General features: G+C 59.1%; 1 protein-coding gene across 2 annotated transcripts in view; it reads right to left on the bottom strand.

Moving 5' to 3' along the window:
- Positions 1–511: 511 nt before the first annotated feature.
- Positions 512–24349, bottom strand: part of FBXL18 (F-box and leucine rich repeat protein 18) — a 36798-nt gene continuing 12960 nt past the window's right edge. For both annotated transcript variants that reach the window (XM_024763517.1, XM_024763518.1), the window contains 2 exons: positions 17814–18032; positions 512–2849 (listed from right to left, as the gene is read on the bottom strand). In XM_024763517.1, coding sequence (XP_024619285.1) covers positions 2693–2849; positions 17814–18032 — 376 coding nt within the window. In that variant the 3' untranslated portion in view covers positions 512–2692. The remainder of the gene's footprint in view (positions 2850–17813; positions 18033–24349) is intronic.

The raw sequence follows: 24349 nt of genomic DNA, 5'->3' as shown, positions 1-24349 counted from the left end.
CCGCCTCCCTCATTCCCACCTCCCCCAGTGTCTGCCTCACGCACACACGCGCACACCAGGAACAAGAGCCCGTCCACAGCAGACTACACTCACACGTAGGTGCACAGACGTCCATGCGGGCACCATGCACACGCGCACGCACACACGCGCGCGCAGGCGCCAGTGCTGACCAGGCCCCTCTCGGCAGGCAGCATATGGCCCGTCGCTTCACAGCCCAGTTCTGCCAATTGGGGCCCATCAGGGTGGGTTCTTTTCCCAGCCTAAGACGCTGCAGAACGTAAGCGGCAATCAACACCGGCGCCAGAATGCACTCAGCAAGAATGAGCGCGTGTGAACAGCCGGGGGCCCGCCCTGGGTGCAGAAGCAGTGGAAACCCTTGCTCCAAGGAAAGGACGGCTGAGGGGGACACTAAAGATACAAGGCCTCCTGTTCGGGGGCTGCTTTCCAAGTCAGCTCGTGCCCTAGCCTCTCGTGAACGGCCCCTCCCGGCCCTGTGTGCTGGCATAAATGACACTGCTGGTTAAAACTGCTTGCTCATGAGAACGGGCCATCCGGGCCAGGGCACGAAAACCATGGCAGCCTGTGGATAAATTCTTAGTGGAACGATCATCCTCTGGCCTGAGCCCGGGTTGCTCTGGACGAAAGGAGACGTGTACCCAGGGCCCCAGGGGTCCCGGGGTCGGCCAGACCACCTGCCCCCATCCTGGGCCACGTCCCTCTGCCGGTCAGGCTGTAACTGGCCATGCTCCTGCTGTGACGGCAACGAGCAGTCAGTCCCCACATCACCCTTCCTGATCACCCTCCCGGTGGTCTCAAGGCGCAACTGAAAGACATGCCCAGAAATGGGGTGGGGGACTCCCACCACCTCTCAGACCCTCATCTACAGCGTGTGGCCCTAACGAGGGCCTTGGCCCTGTCTCCCCAGGGCCCAGGACAGCCTGGCCTGCGGCCTGCATGGCCAGAGGGGCGGGCCCGGTTGTGACTCTCAGGCCAGGTCAGGACTGCGGAGGGGAGGGCCGCAGGTCTGGTGGGGGTCCCACCGGGGGGCAGCGGCAGACAGGTCCCTCTGGGCAGGAGGCGAAGAGCCTCCAGCGGAAGCTGGGGAGGGAGGGAGGAGGGCACCCCACGCTCCAGAGAGGAGACAGCTGCACCCTCGGCAAGAAAACCACAGCGCAGGGGGAGGAGACCCAGCTCCACCCGGCGCTGCGGGGAGCTGAGAGCAGGGCCGGGGCCGCGGGGACGGGTGGAGGCCACCAGACAGACTGCGCTTAGGGAGAATCGACCGGAGCACTCGGGTGCCTGTGTGCGTCCCGAGACCCTGGCCCTCCGAGCACTTCCACCATTGGAAGGCTTCCCGGACCCCCTCGGCCTGGCAGGGCGGGGACTGCTGAACTGTCTGCCCCTTGAGAACCCAGGGAAGGGCAGGCGAACACAGGCCCAGGGTCCAGGTACCGGGCCCTGCAACAGGTAAACTATAGGACACACTACATGACACGGGGCGACCATCACACGGAACAGAGTGGGAAGCAGGCTGGGCTGGGGGCCACAGAGTGGACGGCAGCCGAGACGGGCCGCAGCGGTGAGGAGGGCCTGGGGAACCTACACCCCCAGCCCAGAGGGAGAGGGAGGCCGGGGCAAGATGGGTCCAGCCCCTGGGGTCCTGGGGAGGCAACCTCTGCGGAGACCCAGGTACCCCCGGCTGGAAGCCGCCCCGACGCCACTCAGCCTTCCCTGGAAGTCTCCAGGAGCATCACCGGGAGCGTTGGGGCAAGACGCTGGGTGGAGGGAACCCAACTGGGGCCCCTCAGAAGCCCACCAGCCGCAGGGATGACGGCTCTGGGGGAGTCTCACGGCTGACAAGGCAGAAGCAGTGGGCGGCACGTGGCGGGAGGCCCAGGACACTGGGAGGACGTCCCTCGTTTTGGGAATAGCTGCGTTGCATTTTTTTAAAGTGCTAAATAAAGCTATCTGAAACGGGGTAATGTGATCACTCCTCCAGCCCCACACATCCCTTCTGGGTTTTAATATTTCAAGGTTTTCTAATGAAGCAGGTCTATCCGTGTTTCCCCAGAAACAGAGACCTTCACAGGTCCCTGCAGCTTCCCTGCCCAGCAACCCGCTGCTGGCCCGAACCTGTCTGATGTCATGTGGCTGGACACATACCAGAGGTGTAACTGGGTTAAATGGAAGGAGGGGAGAGCCCCAAATCTGCCACAGCACCTGCAAGCCCCTCCCTGCCTCGGGCTCACAGCCGCCCACCACAGAGCCCGAGGCAGGTGACCAGGCGCACAGGGCCTCTCCTGGGGGCTGGGGTACGGCCGTGGGGTCACGTGGCGCTCTGGGGACCTGGCCCCCAAGGAGTCAGCGTCCTGGCGATGGGTGTCTCAGCCCAAGACCACGCCGGCCAGGCCCGCAGGTCGCCTGACAACCGGCCCTGCTGCCGCTGCCTCATGCGTCTCAGCCAGAGCGTCACTGAGCACAGACTCCTCACAAGAGGAGGCCCCTAAGGGCTGGGGAGGGGGCTTCCTTCCTCCGGTGACCCACCGGGCATCCGGCGTCCTCGGGCAGGGGAGCAGCCGCGGCGGCCGTGGCAAGGCCGGAAGCCACACACCTGACCGGGGCAGTCCTGCTTCCTCGGCCACGGAGACGCAGCGGCCACAGGTGGCGACGGGCCGGAGGGGGCCCACTCCTGTCACCACCACAGATTTGGCGGCTCCTCGGCCACTCTGCTTTTAAATAAGGTGACCTCGTCCAGGTGCACCATGGGAACGTCTCGGATGACATCGGTCAGGCCCTCGTGGAGCAGAGGGAAGATGACGACGTTCAGCGCGGGCCGCTCGGCCTGGAAACTGAACCAGAGGCAGGCTGTTAGCAGGACCACGGAGGGAGGGACGGAGGGAGGGAGGCTGGGCTCAGGGCGTGGAGGCGGCCAGGGTCAGGCTGTGTCCCAGAGCACCGGCTGACACAGGAATGTGCCTCCGGGGCCCCTCACGCTGAGGCTCCAGGGAGCAGGCAGGAGGGCAGCCCGTCGGGGCAGGCCCCTGCCTTCCCGGGCAGCGGGGGTCCCTGAAGGGTAACACCCAGGGGGCTGCAGAAACAGCGTCTGTGGTCACTGGAGGCCCCATGGCCAGGACACCCGCAGGGGAGTGGAGAGAGGGGACAGGCGGCCAAACCCGCATGCCCACAGGCCACCCTCGAGGGACATGAACGCCCAAGTCAGGTGAGGCAGCCACTCTGCCAGGAGACCAAAGCAAGGAACACGTGACAAGTAACTGTCAGATGACCCTCTCACCTTCCACACCCACGGGCGACAGGCTCCACCCCGTGGGGTGTGAGACAACATCCACGGAGCATCTGCCAGGCCAGGCACCACACTGGAGCTGGCCCCAGTGGCCAGCCAGTGAGGTGACCCTCTCCCTTCCCACCTGGAACCCGAGGTGACTCTGGTCATGGGAGAAACTTCCATCTCGTGGGGCTCAAAGGGCGAGAGGCAGGAAGGTGCCCACACAATTTGCCAAAGCTAAAGCCGGGTCCCAAGTCCCGCGCCTGCTTCAGGGAACAAGGAAAGCGCAGTCCCAGCCTCCCCCTGCCCCCGGCCCCCCAGCAACACTGAGCTGGATTTGCTGGATTTACGACATATGTAAAATGAACGCCAGAAAGACACTCATAAAACTTCATGTTCTGGCAATAAAAATGCCGAGGAAATACCTCCCGGTCCTGTGCGCTGCGTTCTGCCCCCGGCAGCAGCGTCTGTGACCGTGAACCGGCAAGTCCTCACCTGCAAACCCGCTGTGCGATCTACTCTGCTTGAAACAAAATACCCTCAGGTGTGGGATGTGCGTGCAAGGCTCCTGCCTGCCTGCCACCCTGAGGCTCTTAATGAGCTGTTGTCAAGATGCTGAAGGGGGATTAATTTCTCTCCCAAAGCGAGGAATGTGGCCGCGTGCTGTCCCTTCCCGCCGCCCTGACCGCCGACGCGCACGCAGGGCGGAGGGGCCGCCCCAGAATCAAACCAACTTCCTTCTCAAGGCTTTCTCCACGGGGTCGGCACCGGGGTCGGCTCCGACCGGGGCAGGGCTGGGGGGCCGCGCCCGCACCCGCCTCTCTGTAAAGCCCCTCCCCGGCCCGAGGAGCCAGGGCTGGGGCTCCCCCGGGCGGAAGGAGGCAAGCTCTCGGCCGGGCCTCATGTGCGGGCCGAGAGCTCCGCGGGTTCTGCTGGGTCACCTGCACATGTGTTCTAATGTTCATTTGTGTGATTCAAATATAGTTTGAGATTTAGGTAAACAGACACAATGAAATAAAGTAAAACTCCTTCCAGCTACCCACATTCAGAACTAGCCTGATCACCGCCAGCAGGACAGGCCACCTCTCGGGACCGCTCCCCTGACCAGGGCTACTCACATCACTAAAGACCCGAGGGGGCGGCCTCTGGCCTGGGGTCACGAGCACAAAGCCAGGCCTGCGAGGTCCATGGGTTCACCTTCAGGCGCAGGCGTGCGTGCCCTCCTGGCGCACTCCCCCCTCCCTGGGCACCCTCCCGTGCACGCACTCCCCAGGCCCAGCTCTGCACTCAGCTGCCCCCATGCCATCCTGGGCAGCAGGGAGAGCAGAGCCCTGCCCCTGCAACCGTGCTAGCCTGGATCCCACCTGGGGGCGACAGAGGCAAGATCTACAGAGCTCGCACGCTAAGCCCGCGACAGGGGCCGCTCACTCGCTCTGAAACCTGCAGAGCGAGCTGCAGATCGATGCCACCGTGGAGACGCCCCTCCCGAAGGGTCTGAGGGTGACTCAGGGCTTTCAAAAACACAGAGGTTCAGGAAAGTTCAACCATACTTACTCTCTGCCATTTATAACAGCCGGAAGGGAGATACCACATTGAAGAAAACTTTCTACCTGAGGCTGTTAAAAACACACCAGGGAATTTAAAATGGGGCCTTCGGCTATCTGAAAAACCAGCTGCCCAAAATACCTTCCTTCTCTGAGCCTCCAAGGAAGCAAGCAAGATTTTGCTTGTTTTAAAACCATTCTTTTTGGGCTTCCCTGGTGGTGCAGTGGTTAAGAATCCGCCAGCCAATGCAGGGGATACGGGTTTGAGCCCTGGCCAGGGAAGATCCCACATGCCGCGAAGCAACTAAGCCCGTGCGCCACAACTACTGAGCCTGTGTGCCACAACTACTGAAGCCCATGCGTCTGGAGCCCATGCTCCACCACAAGAGAAGCCATCGCAATGAGCAGCCCGTGCACTGCAACGAGGAGTAGCCCCCGCTCACCGCAACTGGAGAAAGCCCAGGCGCAGCAACGAAGACCCTATGCAGCCATTAATTAAATTATTTTTTTTAAAGGCACTGTTTTGGGGCTTCCCTGGTGGCGTGGTGGTTGAGAGTCCGCCTGCCGATGCAGGGGACGCGGGTTCGTGCCCCGGTCCGGGAAGATCCCACGTGCCGCGGAGCGGCTGGGCCCGTGAGCCACGGCCGCTGGGCCTGCGCGTCCGGAGCCTGTGCTCCGCAACGGGAGAGGCCACAGCAGTGAGAGGCCCGCATACCGCAAAAAAAAAAAAGGCACTGTTTTGTTTAGAGAGAAAATACCATAAAGAAAGAGCAAAGGAGAGCGCAGGGGCCTCCCACCGCACCCACTGCCCAGCGGCTCTGACCGCCGCGCCACACACTCTCCTGCTGTGCTGAGCACGTTCTTTCCAGACGCGTCTCAAAATGTCGGCGACCAGAGTCAGGTTTGGTGAATTTCCTTCCAGTCCTCACGGTGTGTCCACTCCACCCCCAAAGCAACAAAACACCCAGCGACCACCTCCTCCCATGGTCCCGCCCGGCCAGCAGGGCGCCACACCTGCCTGGCCACTTCCCTAGGGGACGCAACTTAGGGAGCCCTTTAACTATCGTATGGATAAACATCACTTACTACAGCATAACCACAACTGTGCTTTGAGTTGTTTCTTCAGAATCAATTCCAGAATGCATGAACACTTTTACACTTGCAAAGGCAGGCCCACAAAGGGCTCGGGCAGCACTTCAGGGCCACAGCGAGAAGCCGGCCGAGCCGCCTGCCCCAATGGGCCTCGAGAACGCTGCTGCAGAGCTACCAGAGGGAAGGGGGACCGGGGAGGGACCGCCCGCTTCACACCTGCCTGTGACCGTCGTGGAGGAGCAGAGAACCGGCCTGGCCAGGAGGGCTGGGCTCCAACTCGTCACAGACACAGGCAGAGGGCACGGCAGCCGCAGCCCCCAGGAGCTCAGGCCCGGCCACTGCACGGAAGATGCAGAAAGGGGTGTCCTGCACAGTCACCATGCTGGCAGTAGCTCTGGGCCCGACGCCCCCCGAGTGCGTGAAGGGGCCCCGGGGACCTGAGTCTCTGCACCTGGTCCTGCAGGTGCCGCAGAGCTGGAAGGGCTCTGGGAGGGGCCGGCTGGGGACGCAGCCTGTCAATCATCTAAGATCTGAACACCTGCTGGGTTTGTTTCTTTGCCTGAGAAATTAGAAAAAAAATTAAAGTTGACAGCCTCTTCCTCTGCAAATAAAGGTCTTATAGAAAACCCAAAGTCAGAAAAGCCACTCACACTATAACAACTATCTTCAAGAAGCACAGAGGGGTTTCCCTGGTGGCGCAGTGGTTGAGGGTCCGCCTGCCAATGCAGGGGACACGGGTTCGTGCCCCGGTCCAGGAGGATCCCACATGCTGCGGAGCGGCTGGGCCCGTGAGCCATGGCCGCCGAGCCTGCGCTCCGCAACGGGAGAGGCCACAACAGTGAGAGGCCCGCGTACCGCAAAGAAAAAAAAAACACAGAGGCGGGCGGTGGCCAAGAATAAAACATCCATCAAAGGTTCAAAGAACTCAGATGATGCTCTGGGCAGGCGTGTGGGGTGCGCCCTTCTCAGCTCCCCACCAAACTTGCTGGGACCCACAGGGCACCTCGGAGCAGCCTGGAATCTGCCCTCACGCAGAGGAAGGGGGTGGGAGAGACCCTCGGTGTCAGCTGTCATGGTCCGATGCGGCCCCCAGGTCCCATGTGGGAGAGGATTGTAAATCCGAGGGCCTGACCCCTGGAGCCGGTAACTCCAGTACGAGGCTCTGTCACCAGAAAGGCCTGAAGGACAAAGTCCAGGACAAAACAGAAGGCAGAGGAGCAGGTTTGGGATGTCCCCAGGGCTCCTCCCCTCCCCCGCAAGACGCTGTCAGGGCCTCTCCCCAGGAACGACAACACAGATTTCTCGTAGCCTTCCAGAAACACTTTATGCACGTGCCAGCAGAGAAACAGATTACGCCCCTGCTTTTGTTTGAGACATACTTTGAAAGATTCCTTTTGGTGACCCCAAGTGCTTCCTCGTTCTTTTATCAGCTGCATTTCATTCCATCAACTGGAGGCATCATATTTATTTCCCAGTCTCCTACCGATGGACACTTGGGTTGTTTTCAATCTTTTGCTAAATCGAACAGCACCGCCATGAAGAGCTCTATGCAAACCCCATGGATAAGCCCGTCCATAGAACCGAAGCCTAAAGGCGGGAGCTTAGTTGGGTCAGGGGTGTACGTTCCGATCCACAGAGGTGGCCCACCTACCTTGGGCCACGGGCTGGTCTCTTCCCTCCACTAACACAAGCAGGCTTTGCCTGAGGGGGTGGAAAACGTTATACCGAAGTGCACCCCGGGCAGTGCAGTCCCATGGGACCAGCACCCACGCCCCAGAAGCCCTGGGCCCCCCTGGCAGTCACCTCCTCGACCCCTACCAGAGCGGACCACCGCCGGCTTTTGAACTCTCCAGAAACAGAGTTGTTCGCTGTAATTTAGTTCCTGGTTTTCTCACGGGGGAGGCTGGGTGCTTTCTCTCAGCTGAGAATCACCTGCAGCCCCTGTCCTGTGCCCTCAGACCCCTGCCTGGTTTGAATGGTGCTACTGGTCCTGTCCTCACTGCTGGGCAGGCAGGAGGCCGGGACAATCCGACCTCTGGCAGTGACAGGACCTGCAGATGGTTCTCCTAGTTCGTCATTTTCTGTAAATGATTTTTTAAAACACGCAAAGATATTCAACTTCATTCACAAAAAATATGAGTTGAAAACCACGGTGTCAACAGACAAAAGGACAAACAAAATATGACCTATCCACAGGCTGGAATCTCACTCGGCCTTAAAAGGAAGGGATTCTGACACGTGCTACAACATGGACGAACCTCGAGGACATCATGCTAATAATAAAGCAGACATCATGAACAAATACTGTAGGATTCTGCTTCTGTGAGGTACCTACAGGGGTCAAGGTCATAGACAGAGAGCAGAACGGTGCTTGGCAGGAGTTGGGGGAAAGAGGAGAAGGGGGGTATTGTTTAACGCACATGGAGTTGCTGTTTGGGACGATAAAAAGGTTTTGGGTATAGACTGTGGTGATAGGTGCACCACAGCATTTAATGCCTCTGAACTGTATACTGACAAATGGCTAAAACGATAACTATTATCTTATAAATGTGTTACCACAATAAAAAATTTAAAAGGAAGTAACAGAATCTGCCTTCAGAGAAACGGAGAGATGCCCATTGCTCACAACTACCCTGGTGACCTGGCGCCGCACGTCGTCCGCCCTCACCTGCCACGGGGCTGATGCCGCCAGCTGGGGACTCATGCCAGTCTTCCACAGCCCAAAGCCAGGAACGCCAGGCATCACTGTCCCCAGACCTTCGCTGGAATCAATCCTCCAAGAGACCCCTAAGAAAAGGGAGGTGTGTGAACCACGGCAGAGACAGGACGACAGAACACAGCTGCATTTCTCGTTACAGAAGAGACAGCCACCCTACGTCGCCCTCGAGGGAGGGACCCTCAGGAGTGCGAAGCACGGCCTGGCGACCAGTAGGTCCCCAGGGACGTTCCGTGCTGTTGCGGCGTGAACACCAGCAGGAGCCCGGAGTCTGACCGCAGATCCAAGCCTCGGGCCCGGCCCCAGCTCCCTGCTCGGAGCCACGGTGATTCCGGCCCCAGAGACCTCACCTGGAAAATGAGGGGCTCCAGTGACGACGGAAGAATTCCTGTTCCAGAGAACTACTCGGCGGTGGGAAAAGGCCGCGTGCCCGGCAGCAGGTGCAGCCACCGCCCTCGCCCCCTCCTCGGTGGCCTGGACAGCCCTGGCCACAGGAGATTCTAAGCAGTGGACATCTTCCACACTCATCAGTCGCCGGGGCTGCAGGCGCGCCCCTGACGTGACCCGCTGGCTGCTGCGCTGGGGCCCACGGCGCGCGGCCCGAGCCCTGCCAGCTCCCAGACCAGCCTCTTGGGTGTCCACCACAAACGGAGCCAGAACTCGCCAGCCAGCAAGCTCTGCGTCAAGGCCAAGGATTCCCCCAGTTGAGCCTGCAGCAGCGAACTCCTGCTGGCCTGGTATTTTTCGTGACACTCCCAGATCACCATTCCAGGTAGGAAGGACAAACGGACCCCAGAGACCTGTCCCGCGCGGCAGTGAGCTGAGGATCCAAGATGGGGTCCCACTGCCCCTTTAATGCAATTACGGTGGCGGAACAGCACGCCAACTCTGTATCTTAGAATCCACTTTCAACTCTGAAGCTCCCAGTGCGCCCCAGACTTAAAACAATGTATCCCTGTATCTGTAAACTTCCCTGGTTCTACACTTGCGTACAGAACACAAACACAGAGGGGCGGGAAGCACTGCATCTGGGCGGGAGGCCCTGGAGCCCAGGCGCCCGTCAGCAGCACGGCTGACTGTGTCTGCTCAGGCCTGGGCTGCTGCCTCTTGGCCTCGTGGGCCCACATTCCTCGCAGTCCAGGGGGAGGGGAGGAATTTCCACATGGGCTCCAGAGACGTGACCCCGTCCAGTGGGATGCTGGGCCTAGGGGGACGGAGGACCAAGCCCGCTCCCGCCCCAGGGTCGGAGTCCTCCCGACGCTCCTGAGAAAGGGGGCTGTGGCCAGTCAACACATGTGGCCTGGAGCGGACGAGACCCCCGAGGGCGCGGCCCGGGAAGGCCCTGCCTTGTGGGAAAGTGCTCAGCCTGCTTCAGAACCAATGCGTCCTCACCCCGGATGGCTCGGCTCGGACAGGGACACGTCAGGGTGAGAGCCTTTTCTGCCCCACCATCCTGCTTCCTCAAAGTAAGCACCTCTGCCCCTCGGACCGGGTACCGTGGGTTATTACAGGAGGTGGCAGAACGGCCACACTGGCCTCCAACGCCTGCTCGGCCATTTACCCTCGGGACGGGACGACCAGGACGCCCCCAAACCTCACAGAGCTGGGCTGCCTCTTTTGTCAAGGGGGGAGAAGGCACCGCACCAGGGGATCGTAGGGGACCCTGAACAACGCCACTAAGGCGGGCACACACAGTCGGCAGCGAGCCACCACCAGGAGACAGCGGTGCCAGGAAGCAGGGACAATGGTTGCTGGTTTACAGACAGGACACTGGGCTCAGAGAGGGAAGTGACGGGTTCAAAGTCACAGAGCAACGAGGCCAGGAGGTGAGCAGGTTGGGGGGGTCTGACCTCAGCGGGACGCCACGTGTCACCCCGCGTACTACCAAAAGAGAAGCAAGTGAGGACACCGCCCTCACCCAGGCCAGAGTTCACGAGGCCTCGAAGGGAACTTTCAGGAATGTGAGAGTCAAAGGAAATCGAGAAAGCTCTGAAATCCCTGGGAAGGGCGCCCCACCCACTGCATGTCTGGGAGAAAGTGGACAGCAGAGGCGTGGCTGGGTGCACAGCACGGAGACGCCCAGGGCACCCCCGCGACGGGCCACAGGGCTCCTCGGTGGGTCAGGCGGTACTGACTTGGCCAGGAAGGGTGACTCAGGGTTTCTAGGAGAGACAGGAAGTAAAACAGACAGAGAGGCTGGCTCTGCTCACTGCACAGGGTGTCCCCAAGGCCAGGTGGTCGGGGGAGCCCAATGGGAATCCAGTGAACTCAGGGTGTTCCCAGGGCAGGAGCGGGGAGGGAGGCCGGCAGGAGAGCTGCTCCCCGGAGCAGCCACAAGGCATCACTGCTCTCAGCGGCACTGGCCCAAACGAAGTCCAGCCTGGCGCTGGGGCCACCAGAAGGGCCCAAGGTGAGGGAAGATGCAGAAGGAAGCCACTCCAAAACCTCGCGGAGGCTGCCTGCCACCGGACATCCGAGAAACGTCCAGAGGCTCACATTTCAAACTTGAAAGAGCAAAGCCAAGATCCAGAAGATAAAACAAGAGAACGAACGCTGACAGGATGCCGCTGTACACACAGCACCTCCCACATGGGCCTGCCGTGAACTCACCTCACAAGGGAGGAACCAAGGCAGCCCATCCGAGGCCACCACCACCAGAGAGGTCCTGGCGGTGCAGGGACCCAGAGCTGCAGGTCTCGGTGCCAAACCCAGAGGGCACGACAACAAGAAGAACCTGCCGACGACCACCAGCTGAGACGTATCTCCACGCGGGGCAGCACGGGAACCGGAACAAGTGCTGGCCCGGGGAGAGGCAACACCTTCCTAGGGACAGGACTGCAGACACAACACCAGCCCCGCTGGCTGAGTCACAGGAAACAGGGGGGCCTCTCAATGTCACACAGGTGAGCAGGCAGGTGCCTCAATAATCCTCTGAGCTCGAGGCAGGGAAAAGGGTGAGAAGAAAGAAACTCATCAGAAAAAGTGACAACAGGGGCTTCCCTGGTAGCGCAGTGGTTAAGAATCCTCCTGCCAATGCAGGGGACACGGGTTCGAGCCCTGGTCCGGGAAGATCCCACATGCCGCGGAGCAGCTAAGCCCGTGCGCCACAACTACTGAAGCCTGCGTGCCTAGAGCCTGTGCTCCGCAACAAGAGAAGCCACCGCAATGAGAAGCCCACGTACCGCAACAAAGAGTAGCCCCCGCTCGCCGCAACTAGAGAAAGCCTGCACGCAGCAACAAAGATCCAACGCAGCCAAAAATAAATAAATAAATAAATTTATTTTTTAAAAAAGAAAGAAAAAGTGACAACTCCAGCCTTTCCTTTTCACGCGCCCCCGGGGAGGAATGCGGGCCTGCTGTGAAGCACCGGAAGCGCCAGGCGGGCCGGCTACCGTGAGCCACGGCACCACCTGCTGGGCGCCTCGCAGAAAAGCAGCTGGGACCCCACTGCGCCGCAGCAAAGGCCTGAAGGGGACACAAACGCTGTCCTTCCAGTGCTGGGGTCCTGCTGCACCATCACCGGCCTCTTGGAGCCTCAGTTTCCCCATCTGAATGCTGGGGCTTAGGGCGTGTAGCTCAAAGGGCTTTTGGAGGTGAGAACAACAGAGACAGTACACAGTACTGGCACCAAGGGAGCACTGGTGAAGAGGCACTAGCGCGGCCCCTGGCATCCAGGACAGGGCCCAGAGCAGGAGCTGGAAGAATGTTGGCTGGAGGAGCCCACAAAGGGGGCCACGCTCCAACACGCACAGGGCTCCCAGCACCTCAGCCGGCACCAGGCGCTCAGCGGGTACCCGCCACGGCCCAGGCCTGTGCCAGAGCTGGGACACAGGGGACAGAGGGGCTGGCACAGCTTCCGCCCAGGAAGTCCACTTAACCAACGCCAGCCTCAGGCCTGGTCTCGAATACCGTGCACCGAGCACCCAGAAGGAAAAAAGAGCTATTGCACGCTGGCCCTCAAAAAACTCATTATCTAACAGGAGATGCAAAGAACGCAATAATTTTGGGGGGAGAGTGCTATGCGCCCTAGGAAAGGGGCAGGTGTGTGCTGTCTGAGAGGCCAGAGGAGGGAGCTCCCAGCCCAGTGAGAGGCTGCACTGGCGTGGGCCCCAAACACAGGCCCCAAGGACAGGCCAGGAGCAGGCTGCCGGCAGGAAGAGGCTGGCAGACACGGACCTCGCGAGCAGAACCAAGAGTGAGCACAAGACTCCCAGGGCAGCAACCCACACCTAGTGCCAAGTCCAATCAACTGGCCTGGAGCCCTGTGTTGAGATGGATTCTGAGGATCAGAACGACAGAGCAGCTCCATCAGCCAACAGTGCCCATGAGGGATGCTCCCACCCTCTCCATCACAAGCGCAGCTCTTCTGAACTGCCTGGTGACCTCAGATGTCCTCCACTTTGCAGAAGGCTCCTGCGTGTACACACAGTGGGAAAACCAGCAATGCCCAAAGCTGGTCCCCCCACTGCAGGAAGTCACCCCTCAAGGCTGAGAAGTGACCGAATCCTACACGGGTCTCGGAGCCCCTGGAGCAGAACTCTTCCAGCAGGGAGGTGTCAGCTCCCAGGAGAGGAGCCCCCGTGAATGTGACCTACTGCAGGTTTGCGAGGGTGAAGAGGACCAACGTTCCTCCCGGCCGCTTCAAGGGCAGAGGCAGGCAGAGCCACAGTGACGTCACGATCGCCACGCCCAAGAAAAGCAGGCTCCCGTCCTCACACACCCATCGCCAGCCCAGTGGGCAGAGAGCAGGAGGGAGAGAGCGCTGCGTGGAGCGGCCACACCACCTGCCCGGCACCCTGTTTTCCAAACAGCTACCGTCTGTCCGAGTCCACGTGCCTGGGCGCCGTACAGCCTGTATCCCATTTAGCCCACCAGCTAAGTTTAGCATCAGCTCAATCGCAGAAAATGGGGACACCGAGGGGTGGATACACGACGGTGAGCGGTGAGCGGGCCCCTTCCCCAGGTTCCCCAGCCGGGAAAACCCAGGCCGAAGTGAAGGAGAGTCAAGAGTACACAGAGTTAGCTGTGTCGGCCAGACCAGAATCACCACGACGTCCTGTAACGGATAGCAAACGGCATAACAAATAACTACGTGCAGCTTTATTTAATGACACAAAAGACACCCATGATGCAGTGTTAACTCAAAACAATCAGAGCACAAAGCCATTCGATAACTCCAGCCTGGATGTGCTGGCCATGCCGGCCGGTGGAGCCAAGGGGATTCGCACTTGAAAACAGCTTGAGGCGTAGAGTCTAAATTTTTTTTTAAATATTTATTTAGTTAGTTGCGGCATGCGAACTCCTAGTTGCGGCATGTGGGATCCAGCTCCCCGACCAGGGATCGAACCCGGGCCCCCTACATTGGGAGCGCGGAGTCTCAGCCACTGGACCACCAGGGAAGTCCCTGAATTTTTAGAGATACTATAAACACCAGGGAGGGGAAAACCTTAGCTAGGATTCCTCCTGGGACACTCAACAGCAAACCACAAGGACAGGGGACCACCACGAGGACTGTCCGGCAGGGTGGCCGGAGCCCTGTGACTCCGGAGACCCCCTGGCGATGGCACTTCTGTAATTCTGTGACCAGCTGGGCCTCCTCGTGGTCATGTCCCGCCACCCGAGGGACATGGAAAGCTGGGAGAGGAAAGCTGCGATGCTCTAAGCCGTGCCTCAAAGAGGCGGCCACCCTCAGCGCTCCGCCAGGGACACCGCTGACATGGGCGGATTTCCGCTCCAGAGGCTCTAAGCGCTTCACGCCCCTAGCGACCTGCTCAGCTCACATCCCCCCACAGGAAGCGCCGCTCCAGGCCTGCACTCCAATCCTGGGCACTTATCTAAGTGCTAGCTGGACCAACCATCAAACTCCAGGACCCACCCACTAGGGGAAGGCGGGGCCTGGTTTGCGGGGAGCAGCAGAGGCAAGGCCACACGCCTTCCGCAAAGGCCCCTGACGGAGGGCAAAGGGCGGGGAGCGCTGCCCCGGAAGGAGGGAAAATTGCTTTAAACCCTCTGCCTTTTAAGCCCCACAACCACTCGAGCAACTGCTGCCCCTAAATGCAAACAAAGCGCAGAGACACAGGAAACTCAGTTAAATTGGCCTCAGTTCACAGAAACAAAGTGGAATGCAGGTCCCGTTGTGAATGTGCCCATCGCCACTGGACTGCACACCTTGAAACGTCTAAAGTAACAAACTTTAGGTTATGTGTATTAAAGGGTCTTCAAAACATACCATCTCCTCTTATTAAGAAAAATAGACCTTGGCATCTCAAAGGACGTCAGCAGAGCTGGCCAGCGGGTGCACAGCCATCAGCCCTCACTACGGTTGACTCCAGATGAGCCATCTGAGGTCAACCTAAGACAGAGGTAAGTGACCTCATATCAGGGAACTGCAGTCAATTATTCGGAGACATAAGTTCCACCCCCTCCCCAACTTCTCCAGTGTGAGCTGGAAGGCTCAGAAATCCCAAGGGTCTCTGCACTTGACATCAGCGGCCCTCACACAGGCCGCCTTGGGCCAGGAGAAGTTCCCGAGCACTGCAGAGGCACACAGGTGAGAGAAGTCACAGAATATGGAGGAGCCGGCCTGAGTGGACCCTGCGGACATCACCTCACTGAACTGCTTCCCTACAGATCTCAGGCAAAGCCAAGTCACCACCTCGGGCTGGACAGACAGTAAATACTCACTTGACCAAAGGTATCTGGCAACTCGCTCAGTTAACACCCAGCGGGACCTGCGTTTACAGGAAGTCTTTGAACCTTCTGCACACGCAGCGGTCAAGTTCACGTCTGGCAGTCTCCAGGGAGATTCCCCATAGCCATCACTCAAAGCCCACGGAGCTGTATTTTGCACACAAACCAAGAGGCTTTGCTGCCTAGGTTCTCAGACCAAGGTACGGGAGAGGTGGCAGATTTAAGAGGAAGCTTAGGGTGTACGGGGGCCAGTGCGGGATGGCATTAAACCCACAGCCGTAACCTGAATCAACAGTGAACACGGTGGGCAGGGAAAGCCGGGAGGACGCAGCCTCAGGACTCGAGGCCAGGGCCCACGACAGGCGCCAGCACAGGCGGCCGCAGCACAGGCTCGCTGGTCCCAAGTCCCCCACCCACTCCCGAAAGGAACCCCACAGTAGAGTCCCCGAGGGATGTGAAGAGACGGTCACAAACGAGGAGACGGTACCGGGCAATTAGCACATCAAGCGATGCTCCTTGGAAACAGACGCGACACAAGCTCACACGGCAGGAGGACACGCTCACCCGGTAGCCCCGGGAGGGTCTGGCAGTGTCTCGCATGAGCAAGGACAAGGGCCAAGAACACTCACGCCCACAGGGAAGCCGGGCTTAGGAGAAGCGTCCTGGAGAGCAAGCAACTGGGCAATCTCCCGAACACACCCTACAGTGCCGCTTCTAGGAACCTGCGCGGCTGCACCCAGGGAAGCCCGCACGAGGACATTCACTAGAGCAGAGAAACAATGGAAACCACCAGGATCTCCCTCAACAGAACAGACACATGGCGTGATGAATCCGCTTGGGGGGCTGCCACACACAGCACTTAGCAGGAACACACTAGCTCCACGGGAGCCACACATGGCAGATCTCGAAACAATGCTGGGTGGACAACACAGGCTGCACACCCAGATGCAACATGACACATTCAGGGACGCTGGGAACACAGGGAAACAAAACACTGTGCTTCTCATGGATGCTTGGATGGACTTCTAAAATTTAAAAAGTAAACTCACACTGGACGTTCAGGGAGCCAAAGTGGCTTTATTTTAATCAATATATGATGATATATATTGATTAAATCGTATCAATATATGATAATATATATAATAATATATTATTTCTATCTTTTAAGTCTCTCAAATGTCAAAGCAATACAGAAAAAGCCAGACGCAAAGGACAAACGCTATACGGTTATACTTATAGGAGGTCCCTGGAGTAGAGACAGGAAGTAGAAGGGTGGGCGCCAGGGGCTGGGGGAGGGGGAGAGGGGGTTATTTTTTAATGGGGACAGAGTTTCAGTTCGGAATGGTGAAAACACTTAAAATGGAAAAAAACCAAAACAGTTAAAATGGTAAATTTTGTTATGCGTACTTTACCAGGATTTCTCTTTAACGCAGTGCTGTAAAAAGAATGAGCAACAGCTGGATGAACGGAGAATGAGCGACTTCCAAGATACATCATTAAGTGAGAAAGCAAACTGAGTGTAAGAGAGGGGATCGGGAAAACATCTGTGTACCTGCTAATCCTACAAAAGAAACATAGGAAGGGTAACTGAGAACCGGGAACATTTGTCTCTGGGTATGGGGGGGTGGGGACAGGAGGAGGCTGAGGGGTGGCCCTCACAAGAGCTCTGACCCTCCGACCTCAGTAAGGCTTCGAACACCAGAAAAACAAGGAAGCAGGCCACGCGGGACGTGGGGTGAACGCAAAGTGGAGTCCGAGGCAGTGGGAGCGAGGAACATGGCCAGGCTGAGGGAGACTGGAAGAGGCCGGCCCCAGGTCATTCGAAGACGGTGTTTGATGGGGCGACCCAGGTGCCACCTCCCAGGAGCAGAGCAGCTGCCCCACGTGCACACCGGGGGGACGGGACAAATCAGCAAACACAGCTCAGGGAATGGAGAGCCAGGCCGTCTGCTGCTGAAGGGAGAGGCTGCGAGGAAAGAGGGGGCAAAGTGTGATGAGCCCTGTGATGCAGGGTTGGAATCAGAGGCGCAGGATGAACGCGCTGTTTTCAACAGAAACGCGGACACCTGGCCAGTGCCCTCCAAGTGTCGAGGTCACGAAAGCCAGGGAAAGGCTGCGCCCGTCACAGCCTAGAAGGCCGAGGAGACCAGGCATGGCGAGGGCTCTGAAGCAAGTCCCGCACAGAACAAGGACGAGATGGGGAAGCGGACGGGATGCTAAGGGCTGCAGGTGACTCGCAGCACCACGCACATTCCCGCCTCTGACAGCTGTGCCAGGGGAACACGTGAGGGGCTGGATGGGGAAGAGGGTCCTGTCACGCGCGAGGGAGAGGGGCTCCCACTACGCAGAACGCTGAGCCCGGGGCAGAGAAAAGGCCAGGGGGCTCACTGCATCACCGCCCAGCACTCTCTAACTCCGAGAAACAACCTCTGGCCCCCAGGGAAGCCTAGGGAGGAACAGCGCCCGAGCCCCCACGACGCACACTCACCTGCGGAGGAGGGACTGCTGCAGGCTCCGGCAGGTGCTGAGCGACTCGCCGGTGAACAGGTGGCACACGACCACGTGCAGACAGCGCGCCATGAAGGCCAGCACAGCCTCGGGCTGTAGGGTGCCACTGCGGGACACCAGGCACAGGCGCTGCAACGCAGAGCACTGGCTCAGCGCCTGGAAGAACTGGGCGTTGGCGCTGAAGTAGGGCTGCTCCAGCCTGCAGGGAGAGAGGATGGACAGCGTGAGATCGTGGAGACGGACGCACGCTGAGCGGGGCTCCTGGTCCAGGGCCCAGACTGGCTGCCCCCAGGCCCATCCACACCACAGCCCCCAGGGGTGCCGGGTGAGGACTCAGACCCCTGGGGTCTCCCTTGGTGATCCTGATCTGGGGGGAGACCCTGCAGGCCCGACGCAACCAGATGCCCACAGACCCAGCCAAGTTGCTTCGTTCACCGCTCTGACTGCTTGGTGCACCTACAGACCCAGAAGAGCGCGTGGCAATTGAATCGTGTCCCCCAAAAGATCTGTTGCGTTCCTAATCCTTGGTACCTGCACACGTGGCCTTATTTGGAAGCAGGATCTTTGCAGACTAAGATGAAATCACGTGGGACTGGGGTGGGTCCAGTGACCGGTTCCTTAGACACATTGTGACGGCACAGCAACACAGGAACACGCAGGGAGCTCGGGGCTGGAGTGACACGTCCACGAGCCAAGGAACCCCTCGCACTGCCAGCAGCCGCCGGAAGCTAGGGGACAGGCCTGGAACGGGCCCCCACCCAGAGCTTCCAGAAGGAACCATCCTGCCGACACCTTGACCGGGGACTTCTGACCTCTTAACTATGAGAGGGTGACTGTCTGTTGTTTTAAGCCACCTGGTTGGTGGTCATTTGTCAGGGCAGCCCCAGGACACTAGCACAGAAGCCAGGGAGAGGAAGCTGGAGCATGAACAGAGCACAGAGATCGTTTCGCAATAAATCACACAGAAGGACCAAGACGGCCCCATGGACAGAGGTCAAAGTGGATCTTGTTTACCCAAAATCTTCCCACGAGAAAACCTATTAACAAGGGTTATGCCTGGAGATCAGCACCAGACTCGGGAACCGTCCTTATTTTATAGCACTCAGCGGCACCTCGGTCCTTCTCAGACAGGTACGTGCCTCACTTGACGCTTTTAAAACCATTCTGACTGCTGCGCAGAGTCCCGGTTACCCGGCCAGAGCCGCTTCAGGGCTGGCGGCATGAGCGGGAGAGGCCAGGCAGAGATTTCCACCCAAAGCAGGCAGAAGGCACACAGGCACCGCAGCGGGCGGGAGAAGGGCTTCATGGATGATGGAGATCTGGGCACATGTGCAGGAAACTGCAGTTCAGGGGCTACGTCTGAACCCGATGGCTGAAAAGGAGGACACTTCAAAGGGTGGCCACTGGGCACCCAGCAAGTCTCTCTCTCAACGAGCCACGAAGGCCTCTGACGGACATCGTGCCAGCCACGTGGGGCCTCAGCCCTCCGAGCAAGCCGGCCAGCCCGGGAGGACAGTGCTCTGCCAGGCTGTGCCCGAGCTGTGGAAACAGTGCCTCAGGTCGGGGTGACGCTGTCCCCTGAGGCTGGCCACCCCCAAGGCCCAGGCACTGCACAAATCACTCCCTACACAAACACGGCGTCTTGCCCGGGACTGTGGGTCTCTCTGAGCCTCAGCTCTGCCCACGGGACAGCCACTGACCCTTCAGGTGGGCCGGGGCAGCTGGCAAGACCCCCATCTCCATGCGAGACCCACAGGGAACCCCGAGAGGCCTGTCTCTCCCCGTAAACTGACAAGGCCGAGTGGGTGACTTCCTGGGACGCCTGCCCAGGTGACGCTGACCTGGACGAGGGTGAGGGGCCGTCCACAGGCCCAAACGAGAGCCATGTGAGCCTCGGACACAGCCTCCACAGCCCTGACACCTGGGAACACTGACAAGTCACAGGACGGGCGAGGGGTTTTAAAATCAAGTCTGCGGGGCTTCCCTGGTGGCACAGTGGTTGAGAATCTGCCTGCTAACGCAGGGGACACAGGTTCGAGCCCTGGTCTGGGAGGATCCCACATGCCGCGGGGCAACTAGGCCCGTGAGGCACAACTACTGAGCCTGCATGTCTGGAGTCTGTGCACCGCAACAAGAGAGGCCGCGATAGTGAGAGGCCCGCGCACTGCGATGAAGAGTGGCCCCCACTTGCCACAACTAGAGAAAGCCCTCACACAGAAACGAAGACCCAACACAGCCAAAAATAAATATAAAAATAAATAAAAGATTACTATTAATTAAAAAAAAAAAATCAAGTCTGCGGTGACGGCACGTCTGTTCGGAGCCATCCTGTACGGGAGCCACCAGTCACTGAAATGCAGCAGTGAGACTGCGTTTTTAATTACACGTAAGCAGAAGTTCTAGCAAGCTCCTAAAACTGTGGGGGGAACGCAGGTCTCTCTGGGGTATGATTCTGAAAAGCCTCACCCCGTCGAGGGTTCCGGGCGCAGCAGGAAGGAAGCCCCAGGCAGGGCTGCTCAGGCACAAACATCAGGGAAAGCGCTCCCCAAGGGCTGCAGTGCTCAGCGATGCCTCACCTGCCTGACGCCACTGAATGAATTTCATCCCTAAAGAAACCGGGAAGACGTGAGGGAGCCGCGAGCCGGGCCTCTCAGAGCTGTGGGCCACGGACCCGGACCCGAGCCCCCGAACCCCCGGGCCCAGAGAGTAGGCAAGTGCATCTCGCGCACGGGTGTGAATGTTCCGAGAAGCTTATGTCTCTTAAGAAAATGTCTGAACGTATTATTTGGTTCTATCTTTTTAAAAGATCCTAAGGTAAGCATACTGTGCAGACCTGAAAGTGCGAAAACTGGAGGGGGGAGAAAAGCCCTGACCCAAGAGTCATCCCTGCAGCAGTGAGGAAGCTGGACCGCAGGCGGCGGGAAGGACAGGCCTGCGGCACCTCGGTCACTAGGTGGCGATGCGGGTCTGCGTTACCTGCTGGGGATCTCAAGCAGACAGAGGGGAGAGACAGAGGGAGCTGCGTACTACACGCTTTTGAACCTTTTTTTTAGGCCTGCCAGCCACTCCAGATTCCTCCCCCTGAAGGAAGCCCCCGTCACGGGTGCTCAGGGCGGGCAGGCCTGGTGGGGCAGGCGAGGCTGGCACATCCACACCGTGCTCCACTCCTCCGGGCTGTGGGCTGGCAGAGCTAACCTGACTCGAGTGACGGGCAGTGTCTTTGCTCAGGGCAGAGGAAAAGGGGCGCCTCTGTGACTGGCTTCGCCCTGGGGGGCGGGCCTCAGCCTTCTGACCTCGAAGGGTCTGGCCTCCAACGCTTGCTCTCCGAGAGGCTCTGTGGGCACAGACCGGCGCTCGGGCCGCCCCTCATCTGCCTGCCCACCTCTCAGGTGCCCCTCCGAGGCCTGGAGGGTGGCCCTGGCATAGCCTCCAGGGCCTGGCTCCAAGAAGCCCTCTCACTTACGCCCAGACGCCGCCCCAGTTCCAAGGTCAGGAGCAGCCCAGGGTGACTCAGGGTGACGTTCTCCCTTCCCCTCTCCACCAGGCAGGGCTTCATCAGGTGCCCTGCTCTGCCCAGCTTGGCATCCTCCCACTGGCGAAGTACACCACAAATCCAGAGCCTGCGAGGCCCCAGCGGGACGACGTGTTCCGGAAGGAGCGGCCCTGGCCCCAGCTGGCAAAGAGCTGCAGCTCACGGACCTCGCTGGTGGGGACGGCGGAGGCCAACCAGGGAAGTGCGGGAGCTGTCCAGGAGGCCGCCCTGGGAGCGGTGTGACAGGCAGGCACCATCTGCTCCTTTCCCTCCATCCCCCTGGGCTCCGCTTGCCACAGAAGGCAGGAATCCAGAGGAACGGGGCCATTTGGCCAAGTTCTAGAAACCGGTGTTTGTTCCGAACAGGCAGTACCCAGCCCCGAGGAGGTGTGGGCTCAGCAGCTGCGCGCACAGAAAGCCCATTATGAGAGGCGGTCAGGTCCTCAGGTCGGCCCACAAAACCCACACTGCTCGCACGGCCCTGCCCCGAGGGAAGGTCTGGGCCACAGGGATCACGTCCGAGGCCCCGGAAGTCACTTGGTGACCACAAAACGCCAGGTTACCCCCATCTGACATCCAGCGACCCCATGAGACAGGACCCGCTCCCAGCTGCCCACAGACCAGCCGTGTCTCCTGAGCAAGTTCATAAACCTTCTGGGCCCCACTTTCCTCATCTGCACAATGGGACGATAACATCGACACTCCCAAGGTTGTTAAAATGTCAAAGACCTGTAAGCACGGGGAGAACACGTGGCAGACATACAAATACAAGCCAACGGGGGCAGCCGCAGTCTGCAGCAGCCTAAAGGGCAGCCTCTCCCTTCAGCTTCCAGAACATCCCCACCCCCACCTCCTCTCCCAGACAGCTCCTACCAAGTCCTCATCCTCCTGACCAGATCCTGTTGGGCGGTCTCTCCAGTGCAAGCGCAAGCTGGCGGACCTGGGAGATGGTCCTCCTCCCTGGGGGTTGGGGGGAAGGGCCGGCGGGGAGGGTCCAGGCTTCTCCAACCCACACGCGTGCAGCCTCACCCCTGCCTTCCTCTCTCAGCCACGTGGCAGCCACGGCAGCTCAACGGCTCAGGCCAGAAGCCCTGACGCCGCCTGGAGCCCCCAGCCTCAGCGCCCATCCCATGCACCCAGTCAATCAGCAGCTTCCCCGTGAAGTCAGAAGCTGGCTATTCCTGGCCATGCCCCAACCCCGGCTCTCGCCTGGCTGCTCCCTGACGGTGGCCCTGCCGCTGCCCCCAGGCCACTTGCGGCACAGCAGCGAGACCTGCCCTGCTTCCATTCTGGCTCCCGAGACCCTGGCACACCCATCTCGGGCCCTGCGCTCTCAGCTCTGTCCAACAGAACCTTCTGGGCAGAGGGGAGTGTCTGTATGTGCTCTGTCCAGCACAGTGGCCACCAGCACACGTGGTTACTAAGCACCGAGACGTGGCTGACGCCACCAAGGAACTCGATGCTTGGTTTTATCTCATTTTAGTTCATGTAAACGTAAGTCACCCTGTGGGTCGTGGACACCGTACTGGCTGATGTGACTCTACCTGCCTGGCCCAGAGCACTCTTCCCCCAGGTTCTGCTTTCTAACTCACCTCCCTGGGTTCTCTGCTCAAAGCTCACCTCCTTCATGAAATGTACCCCAAATGCCACCCCCGCACCCAGGCATCCGTCACCCTGCTCTGCTTCTCCTCCCCGGCGTTTGTTACCGTCTAACATACCGTACGCTTCCTTTACCTTGACTGTTGGTCTGTTTTCCCCACTAGAACGTAAGCTCCCCGAGGACAAGGATCTTTGTTTTGTTCAGTGTCCTGGGTGCCTGGAACAGTGCCTGGCATAAGAGGTGCTCATGTATTTGCTGAATGGATGAGGAACCATAACGTGTATTATAAGTGCCAAGTCCTGTTCTAAGTGTCTTATAAGGATGAATCCCTTTGGTCTGAATAGCCCCACTTTACTGAACAAGGACCTGGGCACAGACAGCCCAAGGTCCACCCAGGCCTTCTGACTCTGAGGCCCCTGCCGTGGGTCCTGCCTGCCTCCACCCAAGGCTAGGGTCTATCTCCTGGATGAGGAGATGCAGGGACATGGAACCAACTTGGACGCCACACCCACTCCTCACTCCTCCAGGCAGAGCAGCCCTGAAGGGGCCAAGCACAGGCCTCGTGCAGGGAATCCAGCAGCCCCGGTGAGCTGGGAGCACCTGCTGTCTCCAGGTGGCCATGCAGGCAGCAGACATCTGATATGACACTGTGGGACTTCCCTGGTGGCGCAGTGGTTAAGAATCCGTCTGCCAATGCAGGGGACACGGGCTTGAGCCCTGGTCCGGGAAGATCTCACATGCCGTGGAGCAACTAAGCCCATGCGTCACAACTACTGAGCTTGCGCTCTAGAGCCCGCGAGCCGCAACTACTGAGCCCGCGCGCCACAACTACTGAAGCCTGCACGCTTAGAGCCCGTGCTCCGCAACAAGAGAAGCCACCGCAATGAGAAGCCCGCACACCGCGACGAAGAGTAGCCCCCGCTTGGCGCAACTAGAAAGCAAGCCTGTGCACAGCAATGAAGACCCAACGCAGCCAAAATTAATTAATTTAAAAATATGACACTGTGGACATGAGGCAGAAAGGACGTTGGAGAGAGAAGGCCAGTTTTCATTACCTGCCTTGAAGCACTGTGACTTTTTATCTTATCTTATTTTTATTTTTTTGGCCGCATCGCGCAGGCACATGGGATCTTAGTTCCTCAACCAGGGATTGAACCCGCACCCCTTGCAGTGGAAGCGTAGAGTCTTAACCACTGGACCACCAGGGAAGTCCCGTGACTTTTTAAGCTACGTGAATGTATGAGTTTATTTTACTTTCACTGATTTCTCTATTGATAAAACACTCCTCAATAACGAGCACGTGTTTTGACCACAGCGTGGTTAGAAAAGGCGCCAAGTTTAAGAGGGTAGCAAGAAAGCCAAAACACTGAGGACAAAAATGACA

The sequence above is a fragment of the Neophocaena asiaeorientalis genome, unplaced genomic scaffold (assembly GCF_003031525.2).
Source record: "Neophocaena asiaeorientalis asiaeorientalis breed wild unplaced genomic scaffold, Neophocaena_asiaeorientalis_V1.1 scaffold223, whole genome shotgun sequence".
Lineage (NCBI taxonomy): Eukaryota > Metazoa > Chordata > Mammalia > Artiodactyla > Phocoenidae > Neophocaena > Neophocaena asiaeorientalis.
The sequence above is the reverse complement of the archived record's forward strand: the minus strand, read 5'-3'. Positions and strand labels throughout refer to the sequence as shown.